This window comes from Lepidochelys kempii, chromosome 24, assembly GCF_965140265.1.
Source record: "Lepidochelys kempii isolate rLepKem1 chromosome 24, rLepKem1.hap2, whole genome shotgun sequence".
NCBI lineage: Eukaryota > Metazoa > Chordata > Testudines > Cheloniidae > Lepidochelys > Lepidochelys kempii.
In genome coordinates this window covers 16,565,759-16,584,881 of record NC_133279.1, presented here as the reverse complement: position 1 = coordinate 16,584,881, position 19,123 = coordinate 16,565,759, and the positions used below count along the sequence as shown (strand labels likewise).

At 47.8% G+C, this 19,123-nt stretch overlaps 1 protein-coding gene across 4 annotated transcripts; it reads left to right on the top strand.

Moving 5' to 3' along the window:
- Nucleotides 1-4,838: 4,838 nt before the first annotated feature.
- LOC140902659 (interferon-inducible GTPase 5-like) lies at nt 4,839-13,705 on the top strand. Of its 4 annotated transcripts, XM_073322981.1 has the most exons (4): nt 4,839-4,920; nt 5,365-5,441; nt 5,775-5,958; nt 10,813-13,705. In XM_073322981.1, exons 3-4 carry the CDS (start codon nt 5,936-5,938, stop codon nt 12,026-12,028), a joined length of 1,239 nt encoding a protein of 412 aa, XP_073179082.1. In that variant the 5' UTR covers nt 4,839-4,920; nt 5,365-5,441; nt 5,775-5,935; the 3' UTR covers nt 12,029-13,705. The 4 variants fall into 4 exon arrangements, with proteins under 4 accessions (XP_073179082.1, XP_073179083.1, XP_073179085.1 ...); XM_073322982.1 differs by lacking the exon at nt 5,775-5,958; XM_073322984.1 differs by lacking the exons at nt 4,839-4,920; nt 5,365-5,441; nt 5,775-5,958 and adding an exon at nt 7,366-7,608.
- The last annotated feature ends 5,418 nt before the right edge of the window (nt 13,706-19,123 follow it).

The following is a 19,123-nucleotide window of genomic DNA, read 5'->3' as shown; positions in this document are numbered from 1 at the left end:
ACTTGTTCTTTCCCTATTTTAGCCTAAGATCCTACCTCATTTTCACTGGTGTTCACTATGTCAGGTGTCTAATTGGTACTAAACTTTTTGGTGAAACAAACTAAAAAGCATTTAGCACTTCTGCCACATCCTCATTTTCTGTTATTGTCTCCCTCCTCCCTCCCTCCCCCGGCAACATTGAGCCAGAAGGGGTTAAGCACTAGCAGGCTAACTAACCCAGATTCAATCTTTGAGAAAGTAACAGATTTCTTAGACAAAGGAAACGCAGTGGATCTAATTTACCTCGATTTCAGGAAGGCATTTGATACCATGCCACATGGGGAATTATTAGTTAAATTGGAAAAGATGGGGATCAATATGAAAATTGAAAGGTGGATAAGGAATTGGTTAAAGGGGAGACTACAGCAGGTCATACTGAAAGGTGAACTGTCAGGCTGGAGGGAGGTTACCATTTTATGCCAGGAAAGATTTGCCCAGCAGCAGCTAAAAGCCATGTCTTCAACAGGCCCTCGCTGTTTGCCAGGTCTCCAAGTCGCTGATCAGACCTGGATTGTGCCCATGTTTCTCCAGCACTGAGGCTGCATGGAGAGAAGAGAAGTCAAGTCCCCTTTGCAGCTACCCCCAGGCTGGGGAGAGAAGGGGGTACTAGAGCTGGGGAAATAAGGGATTTCTCAGTTTGTTGGCAAGTTTGAAAAGTCAGGGGGGATTTGAGGTTGAGCCCAAAACTTTTAGACAAGTTCAGGTTATCAACAAGTCAATTTTTGTTTAGTTCTGGGACAACAGAAAGTTTTATCTCAGTTTTGCGCCTTTTTTAAATCATTTAGGAATAAAAAAAACAAAAAACAAACAAAAAAAACCCAAAAACAGGACATTTTGAAACAAAAAGCTGCTTCCGGTCTAAAAATTGAAACTTGTCATTTAGAAAATGTCAAAGGGAAACACTTTTGTTTTTTCCCAGCATTTGGGGTGCCCTGCCTCCCCCCAAACGAACAATTGGGCAAAAAACAACTGAAATTCACAAAGCATTTCAGTGTCACCGACCATGGCCGGTTACGAGGGTGGAGTTAGTGTTGGGGGGCGATAAACATGGAGTATCTAGAAGCCATTTTCAATCAGTTGTCCCTTCAACTTGGAGCCGGGAAGAAGCTGCTGAAAGGACACCAGGAATCAATTTCACCAACCCACCCTGCGGGAGAAAATCTCTTACCTTCCACCCCTGGGTGCTTCTATTTCTGAGACCTTCTCGGGTAATCCGTGTGTGTTTCACCCCCCACCCCCTCTCTTCCTGTAAATTTGAGGTGACTAACAGCAAAACTGAAAGTAACATTGAACCAACATGTAGCAAAAGTCAGATCTAATTTCTGTGAGCTCCACCCAGCCACTTTTCCATCGAGGTAAGGGGTTTAGATCAGTGTGGGTGAGTCCCGCATTGTCTCTTTGCTTCTACAAGCAGAAGGGACTGGAATTCGGATCCCACTAAAGCTAGTTTTGCCCTTAGCTGTAGCAGGGGGCCTGGCTTGCTCTGATACAGCTCATTGCCCCTGCCAGGGTTTGGGAATGTTGCCCGTAGTGTATACGTAGAGCCCCTGCTCTGCCTCCCGCTGCACTTTGATCACAGGCCGGGGAAAGCAGCTTTCACCTCACTGAAAAACCAGTGACCAGGTCCATCCCTCCTGACTCCATGCCCCAGGCTTTCCTACCAGTTCGGCTGCCGGTGAGCTGCTATCACTGACCAGCATGTATATTGCAGAAGCACCACTTGGGACAAAGGTCCTGTTGTGCTGGGTGCTGCACGTGTCACAGGTAAGGAGGTTAAATTATGTGCCACTCATATTACTCCCCTTCCCCTTAACCTCCGTAACAAGCCTCACATGAGGCTCCCATATCCACTTCATTTGCCCGTCACCAGGCTCCCACAAGCTGCAATTGCCTTTAAAAACAACCCCACACTAACTGGCTTCATCGAAGACTCTCCAGACTCATCTCAGTTACACTAAGGCCCCTTTACTCTTCTCTGGCACAAGTAAATCCCAGGACATCGGTGCTTCCAGAGCAAGGGAAATGGGCCTGAATGTAACAGCACTGGTAGGAACCATTAGGAAAGGGAGAGAAAATATGACATAAAATATCATAATGCCTCTATATAAATCCATGGGACACCCACACCTTGAACACTGCCTGCAGTTTGGTTGCCCCAAAATTGGAAAAGTACAGAGAAGGGCAACAAAAATTATTAAAAAAAAGGAGTACTTGTGGCACCTTAGAGACTAACCAATTTATTTGAGCATGAGCTTTCGTGAGCTACAGCTCACTTCACGAAGTAGCTCACGAAAGCTCATGCTCAAATAAATTGGTTAGTCTCTAAGGTGCCACAAGTACTCCTTTTCTTTTTGCGAATACAGACTAACACGGCTGTTCCTCTGAAACCAAAAATTATTAAAGGGATGGACCAGCTCCCATATGGGGGGAGGGATAGCTCAGTGGTTTGAGCATTGGCCTGTTAAACCCAGGGTTGTGAGTTCAATCCTTGAGGGGGCCATTTAGGGTTCTGGGGCAAAAATTGGGGATTGGTTCTGCTTTGAGCAGGGGGTGGGATTAGATACCTCCTGAGGTCCCTTCCAACCCTGATATTCTAAGATTCTCTGATATGAGAAGAGATTAATAAGACTGGGACTGTTTAGCATAGAAAAGAGATGACTGGGGGGTGCGGGGAAGTGACAGAGGTTTATATAATCATGACTGGTGTGGAGAAAGTGAATAGGGAAGTGTTATTTACTCTTTCTCATAACACAAGAACCAGGGGTCACCCAATGAAATTAATAGGCAGAAGGTTTAAAACAAACAAAAGGAAGTATTTCTTCACACAACACACAGTCAACCTGTGAAACTCCTTGCCAGAGGATGTTGTGAAGGCCAGGACTATAACAGGGTTCAACAAAGAACTAGGTAAGTTCCTGGATGCTAGGTCCATCAATGGCTATTAGCCAGGATGGGCAGGGATGGTGTCCCTAGCCTCTGTTTGCCAGAAGCTGGGAATGGGTGACAGGGCATGGATCACTTGACAATTAGCTGTTCTGTACTACTTCTCACAATGCACAGTCAACTTGTGGAACTTCTTGCCAGGGGATGTGGTGAAGGCCTAAAGTATAACTGGGATCACAAAAGAATTCAGTGAGCTCCTGGAGGATAAGTTCATCAATGACTATTAGCCAAGAGGGTCAGGGATGCAACCTCCTGCTGTGGGTGTCCCTAAGTCTCCGAGTACCTGAGGCTGGGACTGTTTGACGTGGGATGAATCACTCGATGATGACCTGTTCTATTCGTTCTCTCTGAAGTACCTGGCATTGGTGTGACGTTGCACTCCATATGCTTTATGAAAATATGCTTGTAAATATGCATTAGTTGGGGGACTAGCCACCCCGCACCAACAACAGCATTGGTCCTCCCCACAACAGTGCTGTTGTTTGCAGTTCCCTTGTCTGCAGCTACAAAATAATCCAGGGAGGGGAGCTGCCCGCTCTCTAATGTTTAGGGGCAGGCTTTTCTGGCAGGCCCTTTTGCTGAGTTATCTGAGCAATCCACCACTTGGGCATGGGGGGGAGGTAAATATTGGAGATGATGTGGGGAACCCCCTCTCCCTCCCTTATTTAACATATTCCACCTGGGATAATGTGACAGCCCACCCCCTATGTTTTTCTAAACAACTTTAAGAATTTTTCACATTTTCCAGTTGAAAAGTTGTTGTTTTTTTATTGAAATGTGGAAAGGTCTTCCCTTCCCCCATCCACACGTTTGCAGACCTTGTAAACATTTTTCCCCAACTCTTTAACTGTGCTCCTGGACCCCACCCCGAGGGACAATTGGTCCTCCCCTTTGCTTCAAGCCATCCCTGCTCCCCTATGCTTCTGCCCTATAACCTCCCTGACCCTGGGCAACCCCTCACCCCCTGCACTCCTGTGATGAATATGGGGATCTGATTTCTTTATTTTTTACACGTTGCTTCAGGGGCATGGCCTGGGATCTAACCTTCCTCCACAACTCCGGCCCTGCCCAGTGCCCGGCTAACACATCAGCACATGCTGTCCGGGGCATGGATCTGTACTGTGGAAGCTGTTAACAGCTCCACCCCGCCACTCCAGCAGGGAACCACCACCCTGAAACAGTCCCTCCCTTTTCTCTCATTGCATCAAACAGACAGCTGTGACCCCCAAATAACAACTGCAGATAACAAAAACCACATCAAATATTCAATCAAAATTGCTAAATTTGAATATTGTCTGATTTTCTGGGTAGACTCTTCTGGAGACCCCTTTAGGGTCTTGTCTGCGCGATCCAACACACGGGCGTGGCCGGCAGAGGTAGAACATCAAGGGAAAGGGGGGTTTCCCTACTTTCTCTTGGATTTTTCTCACCTGGGGAAATGTAAGAAAATGATGCTAAAGTTTATGAGAGAGACGAGGTGGGTGAGCTAATATGTCTTATTGGATCAACTTATGCTGAGGAAAGTGACGAGCTTTCAAGCTGTTGTTGGATGGATGCCGGCTAAATAGCTCCATATGCCAGGCCCATGCCTGTGTTTCCCTGCAACAACTAAGAGCTGTAGGAATTTTGTTTGCAATTTGCAACTCCACCTCCCAGCTTCCTCCCATCTCTGGGGAAAGGGCAGCTCAGCCTGTTGCTTTTGGTCTCCAGAAACACAGAGTCGAAACCAGCTCCTGAGACTCTCACGAAGCTGTTTGAGCGACAAGAGATTCTCCATCGCCTGCACCTTGCAGACTCATTCACACCAGTGCAAAGTGGGTGTACTGAGCTATTGATCCAGAATAGCAGCATTCTGGACCCATTTTGCACTGGTGTAAATGACAGCACAACATGGTGGAGAATAACCCCAGTGCCTGATCTCAGCATATCTCCCAGATGGTGAGACAGTTTGGAAGGGGAACAATTTCCCATGTTTCTCTTTGTGCATCAGGCAGGGGTTGAGGGCGGAGAGTTCAGGGTTTCAGGTATGTGCTGTACTTGACAGTGGGCTGAGGAAGGGGTTACCAGGCTACCCTGGGGAGAAAAGAAGAGGACCTGCAATAGCCGCAGATGGAATGATTCGCTCTGCAGCTGTGGGGAGAGAACGGGGAAAATAACAGAAAAAATGAGCTTGGTTAATTTAGGATCTTTTCCCAGTACGGGAGGAATTGAATCCTGTCCCACCCCTGGCTACAGGAAACATCTCCCTGCTCAGCCCAGACCTCTGCCTCACTAAACCAGGAAACTCTTTAACCATTAGAGAAAAGTCCATCCCTTCTCTTCGTTTCAGCCCCTGAAGCAAAGTCCAGGAGAGTTTTCACCTAACAGCTGATTTTGTTCCAGCCGCAAAGGTTGGTTCCCCCAACCCACCGGTCACTCCAGCACCAGGAAGGACGGTGAATCAGCACAGGCTGCATAAGGTACGTCCCCAGATTGGTTTCCTCTGGCTTTACACACAGGCAGTGTCAGCCCGTCCCCTGTCCCCCCTCCCAAATTCCCCTGGGGACCAGCCACCCCCACACATGGGGGCTTCTGTTTGTGCTTCCCCTGCCTGGGGGAGCAAGGGGCGGTGAGGGAGGGGTTGTGGCCCATTGTCTGATTTTATGGGGAGGCTTTTCTGGGGAACCCTTTTGTTGAATTGTCTGAGTGATCCCACACATGGGTGTGGCCAGCAGAGGGATAAAATTGAAGGAAAGGGGGCTTTTCCCACTGTCTCTGACCTTTTTTTTTTACATTTTTTCACATGGGACAAGGTGAAAAAAGTAAGAAAATGATGCTAAATGCCAGGAGACTGTTGGCCCCTCACTGAAACTTCCTGGGGTGATTTTTTTTGGTCAACCCTTTCCTGATACCAAAACAATGGGGAAAGGCTGAAGAGGAGTCAGGATCCTGAGACTGACAGTCCCTGGGGCCAATGAGGAGAGGGCAACACCCCAGGTCAGTGCGCTAGATAGTGCAGCAGGCCAATGAGGGAGTCAGGAGCCCACGGTCCAGTGCTCTGTGTGAGCTGGGGCTGGCTGAGCCAGGGCAGGGCAGAGTTAAGGAGACAGCAGTGGCCCGGGCTGAGCTGGGGGCAGAGCAGCAGCCCTGAGCCAGAAGATCTGGCATTGGGGAGCTGGGGCAGCGCAGGCCAGCCATGTGGATGGGGAGCCAGGCCCAAGCTGCAGCTGAGAGCTGCGGCTCCAGAGCTGGGAAAGCAAAAGCCAGGAAAGTTCCCCACGACTGCAAGACCATCCTCTGCTTACATAACGTTTATGAGAGAGCTGAGGTGGCTGAGCGAATATATTTATTGCTGACCAACTTCTGTTGGGGACAGAGACGAGCTTTTGAGCGGCTGTCGGATGGCTGCCCGCTAAACAGCTCCACATGTCAGGACCTCGCTTGGGTTTCCTTGCAAGAGTTAGGGGCTGGAGGAATTTTCTTGGCAGTTTAGTGCCTCAGAGCCAGCCCCGCTTCCCAGATTCCTCCCATTTCTGGGGAAGGGGCTGCTCAGACTGTTGCTTTTGGTTTCCAGGAACACAGGATCCCAATCAGTTCCTGAGACTTTCACGGAGCTCCCTGTGAATCAGACAGGGCTGTCTGAGCGATGAAAGATTCTCCATTGCCTGCACCTTGCAAACTCATTCACTCCCATGAAAAGAATATACAACGCTTTGATCCAGACTAGCATCATTCTCGACCCATTTTCCACTGGTGTAAATGACTACACAACATGGTGCAGAATCAGCCCAGTGCCTGATCTCAGCATATCTCCCAAAGGGGGAGACAGCTTGGAAGGGAACAATTTCCCATGTTTCTCTTTATGCACCAGGCAGGGGTTGGGGGCAGGGAGTTCGGGTTTTCAGGTATGTGCTCTACTTGACAGTGGGCTGAGGAAGGAGTTACTAGGCTGCCCTGAGGAGAAGAGAAGAAGGCCTGCAATGGCTGAGGATGGAATGATTTGCTCCACAGCTGTGGGGAGAGAACAGGGTTAATCTAGGATCTTTTCCCAGAATGGGAGGGACCAAATCCTCTTCCACCCTAGGCTACAGGAAACCTTTCCCTGCTCAGCCCTGACCGGTGCTCACTAAAACTGAAAAATCTTTAATCATCAGAGAAAAGCCAGTCCCTTCTCTTCGTTTCAGCCCCTGAAGCAAAGTCCTGGGGAGTTTCCTCCCGCAGCTGATTTGGTTCCAGCAACTTTATCAAAATAAGGTCGTTTCAAGAAAGCCCTGTGGATATTTTCACAACTAATTGTTTTGGAATTTTTGTTATATGGGAAATTTCAAAAATTTGAACTTTTTGTTCTGATTTGGGACAAATAGAAATTTTGAAATGTCAGAATTTCCTGCCAAATGGAAATTCTGAGTTTCAGCCAACTAGCAAACGCTAAATGAAATTTCCCTTTTTCCTCTTCATCCTCTGGGCCAGATGACATCTTTCAAATCTCTCATGGAGTCTATGGAGTCTCTCTCTGCACTCATGAAGGATGTGAATATAGAGTTAGACCCAAAGGCATTGTTCAGTGCAGCTACACAAGTATATGAAAAATTCACGCATCTCTTCAAAGATGGAAGCCCTGAGGTAGCTGCTTTGGAAGCTCAGGAGGTGCTGGAGTCATCTATCTCTCCCTATTATAATGTAATGGCAGGCAATTGTATTATGTATATCACTGTAACTGAATTACTTGTTTCAGAGTAACAGCCGTGTTAGTCTGTCTTTGCAAAAAGAAAAGGAGGACTTGTGGCACCTTAGAGACTAACCAATTTATTTGAGCATGAGCTTTCGTGAGCTACAGCTCACTTAGAATCATAGAATCATAGAATATCAGGGTTGGAAGGGACCCCAGAAGGTCATCTAGTCCAACCCCCTGCTCAAAGCAGGACCAATTCCCAGTTAAATCATCCCAGCCAGGGCTTTGTCAAGCCTGACCTTAAAAACCTCTAAGGAGATTCTACCACCTCCCTAGGTAACGCATTCCAGTGTTTCACCACCCTCTTAGTGAAAAAGTTTTTCCTAATATCCAACCTAAACCTCTCCCACTGCAACTTGAGACCATTACTCCTCGTTCTGTCATCTGCTACCACTGAGAACAGTCTAGAGCCATCCTCTTTGGAACCCCCTTTCAGGTAGTTGAAAGCAGCTATCAAATCCCCCCTCATTCTTCTCTTCTGCAGGCTAAACAATCCCAGCTCCCTCAGCCTCTCCTCATAACTCATGTGTTCCAGTCCCCTAATCATTTTTGTTGCCCTTCGCTGGACTCTCTCCAATTTATCCACATCCTTCTTGAAGTGTGGGGCCCAAAACTGGACACAGTACTCCAGATGAGGCCTCACCAATGTCGAATAGAGGGGAACGATCACGTCCCTCGATCTGCTCGCTATGCCCCTACTTATACATCCCAAAATACCATTGGCCTTCTTGGCAACAAGGGCACACTGCTGACTCATATCCAGCTTCTCGTCCACTGTCACCCCTAGGTCCTTTTCTGCAGAACTGCTGCCTAGCCATTCGGTCCCTAGTCTGTAGCTGTGCATTGGGTTCTTCCGTCCTAAGTGCAGGACCCTGCACTTATCCTTATTGAACCTCATCAGATTCCTTTTGGCCCAATCTTCCAATTGGTCTAGGTCCTTCTGTATCCTATCCCTCCCCTCCAGCGTATCTACCACTCCTCCCAGTTTAGTATCATCCGCAAATTTGCTGAGAGTGCAATCCACACCATCCTCCAGATCATTTATGAAGATATTGAATAAAACCGGCCCCAGGACTGACCCTTGGGGCACTCCACTTGATACCGGCTGCCAACTAGACATGGAGCCATTGATCACTACCCGTTGAGCCCGACAATTTAGCCAGCTTTCTACCCACCTTATAGTGCATTCATCCAGCCCATACTTCCTTAACTTGCTGACAAGAATACTATGGGAGACTGTGTCAAAAGCTTTGCTAAAGTCAAGAAACAATACATCCACTGCTTTCCCTTCATCCACAGAACCAGTAATCTCATCATAAAAGGCGATTAGATTAGTCAGGCATGACCTTCCCTTGGTGAATCCATGCTGGCTGTTCCTGATCACTTTCCTCTCATGCAAGTGCTTCAGGATTGATTCTTTGAGGACCTGCTCCATGATTTTTCCAGGGACTGAGGTGAGGCTGACTGGCCTGTAGTTCCCAGGATCCTCCTTCTTCCCTTTTTTAAAGATTGGCACTACATTAGCCTTTTTCCAGTCATCCGGGACTTCCCCGGTTCGCCATGAGTTTTCAAAGATAATGGCCAGTGGCTCTGCAATCACAGCCGCCAATTCCTTCAGCACTCTCGGATGCAACTCGTCCGGCCCCATGGACTTGTGCACGTCCAGCTTTTCTAAATAGTCCCTAACCGCCTCTATCTCCACAGAGGGCTGGCCATCTCTTCCTCATTTTGTGATGCCCAGCGCAGCAGTCTGGGAGCTGACCTTGTTAGTGAAAACAGAGGCAAAAAAAGCATTGAGTACATTAGCTTTTTCCACATCCTCTGTCACTAGGTTGCCTCCCTCATTCAGTAAGGGGCCCACACATTCCTTGGCTTTCTTCTTGTTGCCAACATACCTGAAGAAACCCTTCTTGTTACTCTTGACATCTCTGGCTAGCTGCAGCTCCAGGTGCGATTTGGCCCTCCTGATAACATTCCTACATGCCCGAGCAATATTTTTATACTCTTCCCTGGTCATATGTCCAACCTTCCACTTCTTGTAAGCTTCTTTTTTATGTTTAAGATCCGCTAGGATTTCACCATTAAGCCAAGCTGGTCGCCTGCCATATTTACTATTTTTTCGACTCATCGGGATGGTTTGTCCCTTCATCGGATGCATACCGTTACTTGTGTATGCAAAGGAAGTAGAATGTTAACTTCAGAGCAAGCGTCATTGTGTTCAACAATGGAAGTTCACAACTCAGGCTGCAGCTGCTACTCATCAAAACTCATGTGGGTGAAGACATTGTTCAGATTTTCTTCTGTGAGCAGGATCTATAAATATTGGTTTGAGGGAATGATCCTGTATCTCTGAACTGTTTGGACACTCACAAGGGAGCACTCCAGATGCAAGACAGAGATCCCCAAAATTATTTTGGGTATCCTGAGAGACTTATGCAAAACTAGCAGATTACTACATCTCTGCTGTCATTTTGGATTTACAATCTTAGACTCACCAGTTAATGTAATTTACCTGCTTTAACCTCTCAATAATGTTCATTTCTTTTCTTAGCTAATAAACTTTTAGTTTACTAGAGAAATAGGCTGCCAGCGTTGTCTTTGGTGTGAGATCGAGAGTATCCATTGATGTGGGGTAAGTGACTGACCCTTTGGGGTTGGGAGTAACCTAATGTGATGTGATATTTAGTATAAAGGACCATTATCATAAAGTCCAGTTTGACTGGGTGGTAATATTGGCTGGAGAGTCTCAGGGAGTCTCAGGGGAATGTCTGTGACTCCATGGTATGACTGATATAGTGATCCAGGAGTTCACATTTATTACGGGCTTGGTGAAATCTAATTATAGAATAGAGGACCAGTTTGGGTGAGTCTGCCCTGTTTTCTGACAGTCTGACCTGAGATTGACACTCTCAGTGGTGAGTCACTTCAGACAGTGTGACACTGATAATCAAACATTACTCTTGATACATTTTCTCTCTATTGACATTATAATAGCCTTATGAAGAGGCAGGAACAAATCTGGACTCATGAAGTTCTTTTTAATGCCAATTCTGTTTTCCCCAGCTTGCCTTCCCCTTTTCTATCTACACTGACTGGCATCCTTCTCTTTTTTCCCCCAGAAAGATGGCATTACCAAGAGGTGCTTTGGATGGTAGATTTCAGGATACGGATTTCAATCTCTCCACTATGCCCAAAGAGGATCTCAAAGAGCTAAAGGCTGCTGTTGAAAGAGGGAATCTTTCAGAAATGGTTTCTAAAGTGCAAGAATCCCTAGAGCAGTTGAAAAACATGAAGCTCAACATCGCCATCACAGGGGAGTCGGGATGTGGGAAATCATCCTTCATCAACGCCATGCTGATTCTGGATGATGATGACGAATATGCAGCCAAGGTTGGCGTGACAGAAACGACAATGGAGCAAACTCCTTATCCTCATCCCAAACACCCAAATGTTACCATATGGGACCTTCCGGGAATCGGGACACCGAGTTTCCGGCCTGACAGCTACCTCCGGCAGGTCAATTTTGCCTACTATGATTTTTTCATTATCATTGCTTCTGAGCGGTTCAAATCCACCCACCTTGACCTGGCCCAGGAGATCCAAAGGATGGGGAAGAAATTTTACTTTGTGCGCTCCAAGGTTGACATAGACCTGCAAAATGAAAAAAGAAAGAAAAACTTCAGTGAGGAGACCACCCTGCAGAAAATCAGAGACGATTGCATGACGAAGTTGCAGGGAGCAGGGATGAGCTCCCCGCAGGTCTTCCTTGTCTCCAGATGGGAGTTTGGCAAGTACGATTCTCCCCGACTGCAGGAAACTCTGGCAGATGAGCTTGACTCTCACAAGAGTCACGTTTTCCTTCTTTCCCTGACCAGTATTTCCAGACCCATCCTGGAAAGGAAAAAGAAAGCCCTGCAGGATCAGATCTGGAAACACGCCCTGGTGTCCTGCATCATTTCTGCACTTCCTATTCCAGGTCTTTCTTTTGCTTGTGATGTTTGTCTATTGAGCCACTGCATGGCAAGTTACCGCAAGAACTTTGGTTTGGATGATGACTCCCTGGTTAAGCTTTCCAAGATGGTTGGGAAGCCCATCGCAGACTTGAAGGCAGTGATAAAGTCTCCACTAGAAGAAGAAATGTCACACAATTTTACTGTACATCTTCTGGGCAAGGCTGAAGATCATTACATGACGTTAACTGAGCGCGTCTTCCATAAGATATTGCTATTGGGTACCCGTGTAACATACGCCACCCTGCAGCGCTGTCTAAATGATGTTGCTGAAGATGCCCAAAGGGTCCTGACCAAAGCTTTCGAGGTAGAAGAGAAAAACTAAATGTAACCCCATCAAAAGTTGGGTACTGCCCAGGCAAAGAGATCAGATGCCGAAGGCCCCATCCACTGGAGAAAAGGCAGCATCTCAAACCTGATACCACTATGGAAAAAGTATTGGATTTGAGGCACGTGCAGTGCGTGTGAAATCTTTGACTACAGCACTCACACTTTCTGTTCAAGCAGCAGGAACGTAGGAATACATACAGGACCCGTCTGTCAGTCATACAGGACCACTGGGTCCATCTGCTCCAGTATCCCGTATAAGCAGGGGTGCAAATTGAGTGCCACTAGAACACAAACATACCAGGAGGGGGGTTTCTGCTTTCTTACACTGTGCTCTGTTTTCTATTCCCTTCTTTGTGGCTTCTCCTCTTGATTAGCAAGGGGAGTGGCAGGTGGTCCCAAACACGGGTGGGATTCTGAACATGGGGGATGTTACTAATCTAGGCCAGTTCCCCTGGAGTGGTGGTGTACGAAATGCCGAACTGGACAGAGGGTGCATGGCAAGAAATAGGGGTTGATGGTGGAGGTGAACTGGCATCTGGGAGCTGGATGGGCAGATCAATAACCGGGAGTGATCATCTGTAGGGCCTGTGGTGTATTAAGGACTCCATTGGAATTGTAAGCTATCACTTTAAGAGCGGGTGGGGGGTACCGCTGTCCTGCTTGCAGCTAAGGGGCTCTGTATTAAAGTGTGAGAGCACAGTCAATTTTCAGACAGCCAGTTTAAAGCAAGGTCGGATGTGCTGTGCCTGCTTGTTTAAGGCAGCCTGATTCCTGGGTTCCTGTGTGTTCTGAAATTGAAGAAACAAAGTTATGCCGATTTTCTTTATCTAACTTCTCTCTGTGCGTGCTGTGAACACAACAGAGCCCAGGGCTTGAGATGTTTGCTTGGTGCTCAGAGGACACTGAAGGCTAACGTCCTGTTTTCTAGCTCAGGTTCTCATCATTGAAATCAGGACTGTTAGGGTATGCCTGTGACAGTCTGTATCCGTACGTTCTCCATTTTTACAAAACTATGATACATTTAGTACAAAGTCTGCCTTGTGAGGGATCATTTGAAAACTCATAATCTGCTGATTATTATTGTCCCGGTGAAATATGTGTGGCAACCCTGTATGTGAAATTATAAGATTCTACTATATGACAATACTTATTTCAAGTTTAGAAAAGGAGGCAGAAATCAGTTCTTCAGAGACAAAGACGAACTGACGCCTCAACCAGGTGTCAACTAAACCAAATAAACTATCACCTGGCTAAGCAGCCCTGTTTGGAAGGAAGGAGAGAGTGATTGAAATCTACATGTGAGAAAGGACTCAGATATCTGGGCTCCCAGAGCCCAGCTGGAAATGACTCTTGGACAAGAGAGAGGGCTATAAAGGGACACAGCAATGGCCCCAAGTGACCTCTCTCCCCTCACCTCTACTCACGGCATCAACAATGTATGAAAGACAAAGGAAACATCCTTGAACTGGGGGAGAGGTCCTGCCTGAGGGAACTCAGCCAGCCTGCTGTATGCACATGGTGAGAGAGACCTTTTTGCTTTAAATTCACTTAGCTCATTAAGTGAGGTATTAGTCTGTGTTTTACCTTTTATTTCTTTGTAACCAATTCTGACTTTTATGCCCCATTACTTGTAGTCCCTTAAAATCTTCCTTTCTGTAGTTAATAAACTTATTGTGCTGTTTTATCTACACCAGTGTGTTTGAAGTGTTTGGGGACCTTCACTTGGGATAACAAGATGCGGGTGTATCATTTCCTGTTATTGAAATGACAGACTTTCTATGAGCTTGTGTTGTCCAGGAAGATGCTGGGCAGTACAAGATGCACATTACTTAGAGGTTTTTAAGGCCCGGCTTGACAGAGCCCTGGCTGGGATGATTTAGTTGGGGTTGGTCCTGCTTTGAGCAGGGGGTGGGACTAGTTGACCTCCTGAGGTCCCTTCCAACCCTGAGATTCTAGGATTCTAGGATTACTGGGGGAAAATCTGGGACTGGGAGCTTGCTGGTGTTGCCCTGTAGTATAAGCCACGAGTGGCCGGCTTTAGCACTCAGACAGTATAGCTGGGAGTAATTTACCTGCTGGAAGCCGCGTGTGCGCAGAGCAGAAATGGCTGTTCTCACAGCAAAGCAATGTCAAAGGCACTCCACGTTAGAGGCTTGAGAGGACACAGCAGTCCAGGATATACCCTGGGGGATGCCGCACCGCCTGCACTGCAATAAAATGCCCAATGGCTGACCCATCTCACCTGCCTCGGGCTGCGCAGTTATAAATTATCTGTGTAAATGTTCAGGCTAGGGCTGAATCTCAAGGGCCCCGGAGCTCAGGCTCCAGCCCAAGCGCCAACATAGCCCCCCAGTCCGAGCCGCGTGACCCCAGGTCAGATGACACAGGCCAGCCCAGGTGTAGGCGTATTCTGAATGAGACCAGAGGCTTGCTGTCATCTTGCCATTAGTGGCTGGAGCATAACACGTGCTCAGGAGGAGGGCAGGGGTAAAAAGAACGCTGGGCTTCAGTTAAACTGGTGCAGACCTCAGTGTGAACATCCGTGTCTTGGTTTGAAAGTAGCTTCTTTCAGTTGAGTTTAAACCAATTCCCAGCTGATTTTAACTAACCAGAATAAGCCACTTCTACATCAGCATAATACTGTTCACACAAGGGTGTGTCCTCCTTTATTTAGATTAGTTTGAACAGATTTCATTAAACTAGTGTAAATTTGTGTGTATTTGTATATTATAAATCCAGAAGAAACCATTGTAAGCATCCAGTCTGACCTCCTGGATAACACAGACCATGGGATTTCCCTGAATTAATTCCTGTTTGAACCAGGGCAGATCTTTTAACAAAACATCCCATCTTGATTTAAAAATTGCCAGTGATGGGAAGTCCACCATGACCCTTCATAATTTGTTCCAATTGTTAATTACTCACTGTTAAAAATGTGCCCCTTATTTCCAGTCTGAATTTGTCTCGTAGCTTCAGTTACCAGCCATTGGATCTTGTTAGACCTTTGTCTGCTAGATTGAAGAGCCCATTATCTAGTTTTTGTAGACAAGTTCTTCCTTTTGCCCAACTTTTCCCTGTTCTAACTCATTAAGAAAAGAGTAGGGTTCTCTCTCCTTCCTCATATTCTTTTTACCCATTCCACTGGGAGAAGGGAAGGGAAAATTAAAATATAAGAAAAAATGAACAGCCAAATATGGGAACTAGAAAACCAAACTGTTACGAGTTTCCGAACACGAAAAAAATCAGAAATTTTCATTGAATATCTAAAATAAATTTTTTATTTTGACATTTCCTGCCGACAAAAGGAAAACATGCATCTGAATTGACGTTTTCCCATGAAAAAGAGGGGCAGGGCAGGAGGGGAGGTGTACGGCAAGGGAGAGAACTTACGAATGTCCGTACCGGGTGTGGCAGTCTGTACCTCTGAGTAGCACCCTGGGATCCCCATATTCACCTGGGTAATGAACTGACACTGGCCAGGCTTCTGACCTGCGCAGGACAGCACAGCTCTGGGGTGCAGGGCTGGGGGGAATTGGCTGGAGCCTCCCTCTTGTTGGTTCATGAGTGGCTGGGAGATCATTCATGTAACTCAGTTGGATGTTTCTGGGGATGGCGGTGTAAGTGCAGCATCTGCCAGAGGTCTGTAGCTTGGCACAGCATCCCAGGGTCAGCGTGCTGCTGGGACAGGGGGCTCAGCAGTCCCACAGTTCAGGTGGCACCCCGAGAACCCCTTCACATTGAGTCAAACCAATGGTCCATCTAGCCCAGTGTCCTGTGTCTGACAGTGGCCAATGCCAGGTGCAGAACAGGGAAGTTATCCAGTGATCCATCCCCTGTCATCCACTCCTAGCTTCTGGCAGTCGTAGGTTTAGGGACACCCAGAGCATGGGGTTGAGTCCCTCACCACCCTGCTAATAGCCATGGATGGACCTATCCTCTATGACCTTTTATAACTTATCTAAGTAGTTATGCTCTGCAGCCGGGAGGTGATTCACCGATTGCCTCGACCAGAGGAGACAGAGCTCAGCTGTGTAAAGAACAGAGAGCGCGGGGCTGGAGGGGAGACCCCACTCCCTGGGAAAGGCCTGGAAGAAGGACCAGTCGCTGGGGTTGGCTGTGGCTAGAAAGCAGAGCTTCAGGAACAGGTGCAGCTCCTGAGGCAGGGCCTTAGAGCGGAGAGGACTAGGGCCCGAGCTAGGGTCTGTGAAGACCAGGGAAGGAGGTAGAAGCCCAGGAGGGGCAGAAGGATGGTTTAGGTGGTACTTGGTTTGGGAAATGCTGGGGGGTCAATACCCTGACAAGGGGAAGGGGCTGAACTCTTAAGTCAAGCTCCAGGAGGGGTGAAAGAAGCTTTTTATTCAGAACTGAGCCCAGGCAGGGCAAAGGACCTTGTATTTCTTTACAGCTGGACCCCAGAAGGCGGCTTGGGCTGTTGTGTGACTTGGCCACAGAAGACCCAGCAAGGCAGCCCGGAGAAGGGACCAGCTGGGACTGACCATCGCAGCCGAGGAAATGGCAAAGTCCCCTGCAACACCGTGGCTGGGCAGGAGGGAGCAGCCTAGAGGTAACATCCACAGGAACGTGCAGAATGGAGTCACATCCACTGGGACGCAAACAACGAGAGCAGCTTCCCATGAAACCCCAGAACCAGGATCCCCACAGAGCCCGAGTAGAGATGTTTAATGCATGAAAGGGACTCAGAGGGCTGGTGTCTCCCCTGCAACATCCTCACTGAGCTCTTCACCCCAAGGTGGGCTGGATTGCATTTCCCCATGCAGGTGCCAAGCATTGAGAGGGGTCCAGGGGAAACAGCTTGGGGGATCCTGGGACGCAGCAGGGGGAAGTGGCCCGGGGGCTCCCTGGGCTCAGTGTGGGGAAGAATCTTCTTCCTAAAAGATCTACTCCTGTTCAAACAGGAATTAATTCAGCCAGTTCTATGCCCCATGCTATACAAGAGGTCAGACTAGAGCCACAGTTTCAGGGGAAGTGCACAGAACAGGGCAATTTTGGAGAGAGCCATCCCTGACATCCACTCCCAGCTTCAGGCTGTCAAAGGTTTAGGGTCACCCTGTGCATAAGCTTGCATCCCTGACTATCTTCTTGGCTAATAGCCATTAATGGTCTTATCCTCCATGGACTTGTCTAGTTCTTATTTGAACCCAGTTATACCTTTGCCCATCACAGCATCCCATGGCAATGAGTTCCACAGGTTAACTCTGTGTTGCATGGGGAAAGTACTGTCTGTTCTTTGTCTATTAATTTCATTGAGTGACACCTTGGCAGATGTGGGTGGTGGGGGCAGAACTCACATGGGGATGGGGGCGACACACAGAATGAATTAATTTAAATGTGGGGCTGGGAGGGTGAATTGATGCAGAGGATGGGAGGCGAGGGAATGGGTAGATATAGTATTTGGGGAGCAGCATTATCTGAGGAGATGGGGGCCAGCAGCTGTGGGGCTGGAGGGACACAGCATTCATGGGAATGGTGGGGCTCGCGGTGGAGCTGGAATCTCTGCACCGTCTGGCAGCATTTTATACCAATAGTTGCACTTGGAGCTCAGCTGGGTCCCTCTAGCGAAAGCTCTTGCAACGAGGGTCAAAAAAGTTAGCAGAGTTGGCAACACACATCTGTGGGCATCAAACAATCATATGACAGACCAAAAAGCACCAGCTTGGCCCTACAGAGGGTGGGCTGGACTGGATGCAAAGTGGGGAGAATGTGGGGGGCTGGGTGCAGGCAGGATGGGCTTTGGTGCTAAGGGATCTTTCTACGTACAAGGGCTTAATTGCTCTTTCTGTTGAGCCTGACAGAGCTTGCTTGGTGCACCCACTGGACATAGGATTCCAGCAGTGATCGCGTCAGTGCCAAATACAGAGGTGAGCTCGTGATTCCCCTCTTTATGCATCTGTGACGTAGTCTAGACTAGTGAGTAACTAGGTCAGCCCTGCACTCGAGCCTGGTGTGCCCTTTACACGGCTTTGCTGCTGTAGCCTCCTGGCCGGCCAGCCCACAGCCTCCAGCGTGCAAGCCACGCCCAGCTGTGTTCACTTGCAAACTGTCAGTCACGCCTGGGCTTTTACCAGCCTGAATTACCCCGCAGGGTGACCCAAGCACACTCCCAGTCCCAGAGTTTCCCCAGAAATGTACATCCTGTACTGCCCAGCTCTCTCCTGGCTAATACAAGCTCCTATAAAGTCCCTCTGTTTATTAATAGAAAACATGTGCACAAACCTTGTTATCTCAAATGGGAGTTTCCCAAACACTTCAGTTCAAACATGCCGGATTAGTTACAAAAATAAAACAAGTTTATTAACTGCCAAGAGAGAGATTTTAAATGAATACAGATAATGAGGCACTACAAGAAAAATAAAGATGAAGATGTAGAGCTGGTGCCTAACTTCACAAATGATGTTCAATTCCAAAGAAAGTTTTTTCTCATCGCATGTTCTCAGCAGTCTTACTGGCCAAACTCCTTAGGCCAGGACCCCTCCAGCTGTGTAGTGGCTGTGTCCCTTCCCCTTCTCACGCAGTGAATGGATGACCAGAGCGAGTGAAAGAGGAGGGTGTGCCTGGGGGTGTTTGTCACCCTTTGATAGGGTCAGTCCCTCCCTTGGACAACACATCCGGCTGAGATTAAGGAGAGAGAGGCTCTACAGGAGAGGATATTTCCTGCATTTTTTCCTCACCTGCTTGTTTCTTTGTCTACCCTTCCTGTTTGATGACTTTGTTGACAGCTTACCTGTGAAGCACACCTCCTTTGGTTTGCAGCAGACCTGTTTGCCAACTGCTGTGTGGGCAGGGCTGTGTTTGGACCATGTGTTAACAGCACCATCCAGTGGAATCTTACACCTTTGCATGCAATGTTGCCACACACATTTTACCAGGATAATAATGGCTAGCTGGTTATGAGATCTCAAATGATACCTCAGAGGCACGCTTTGTGGTCAGATTATTATGATAGTGAAGGCAGGCTACATTCTGTCACAGCATCCCAGGATCGCATTCGCTCTCTTGGCCACAGCGTCAAAGTGGGAGCTCGTGTTCCACTGATTATCCACCATGACTCCCAAACCTTTGTTCCCAGCTG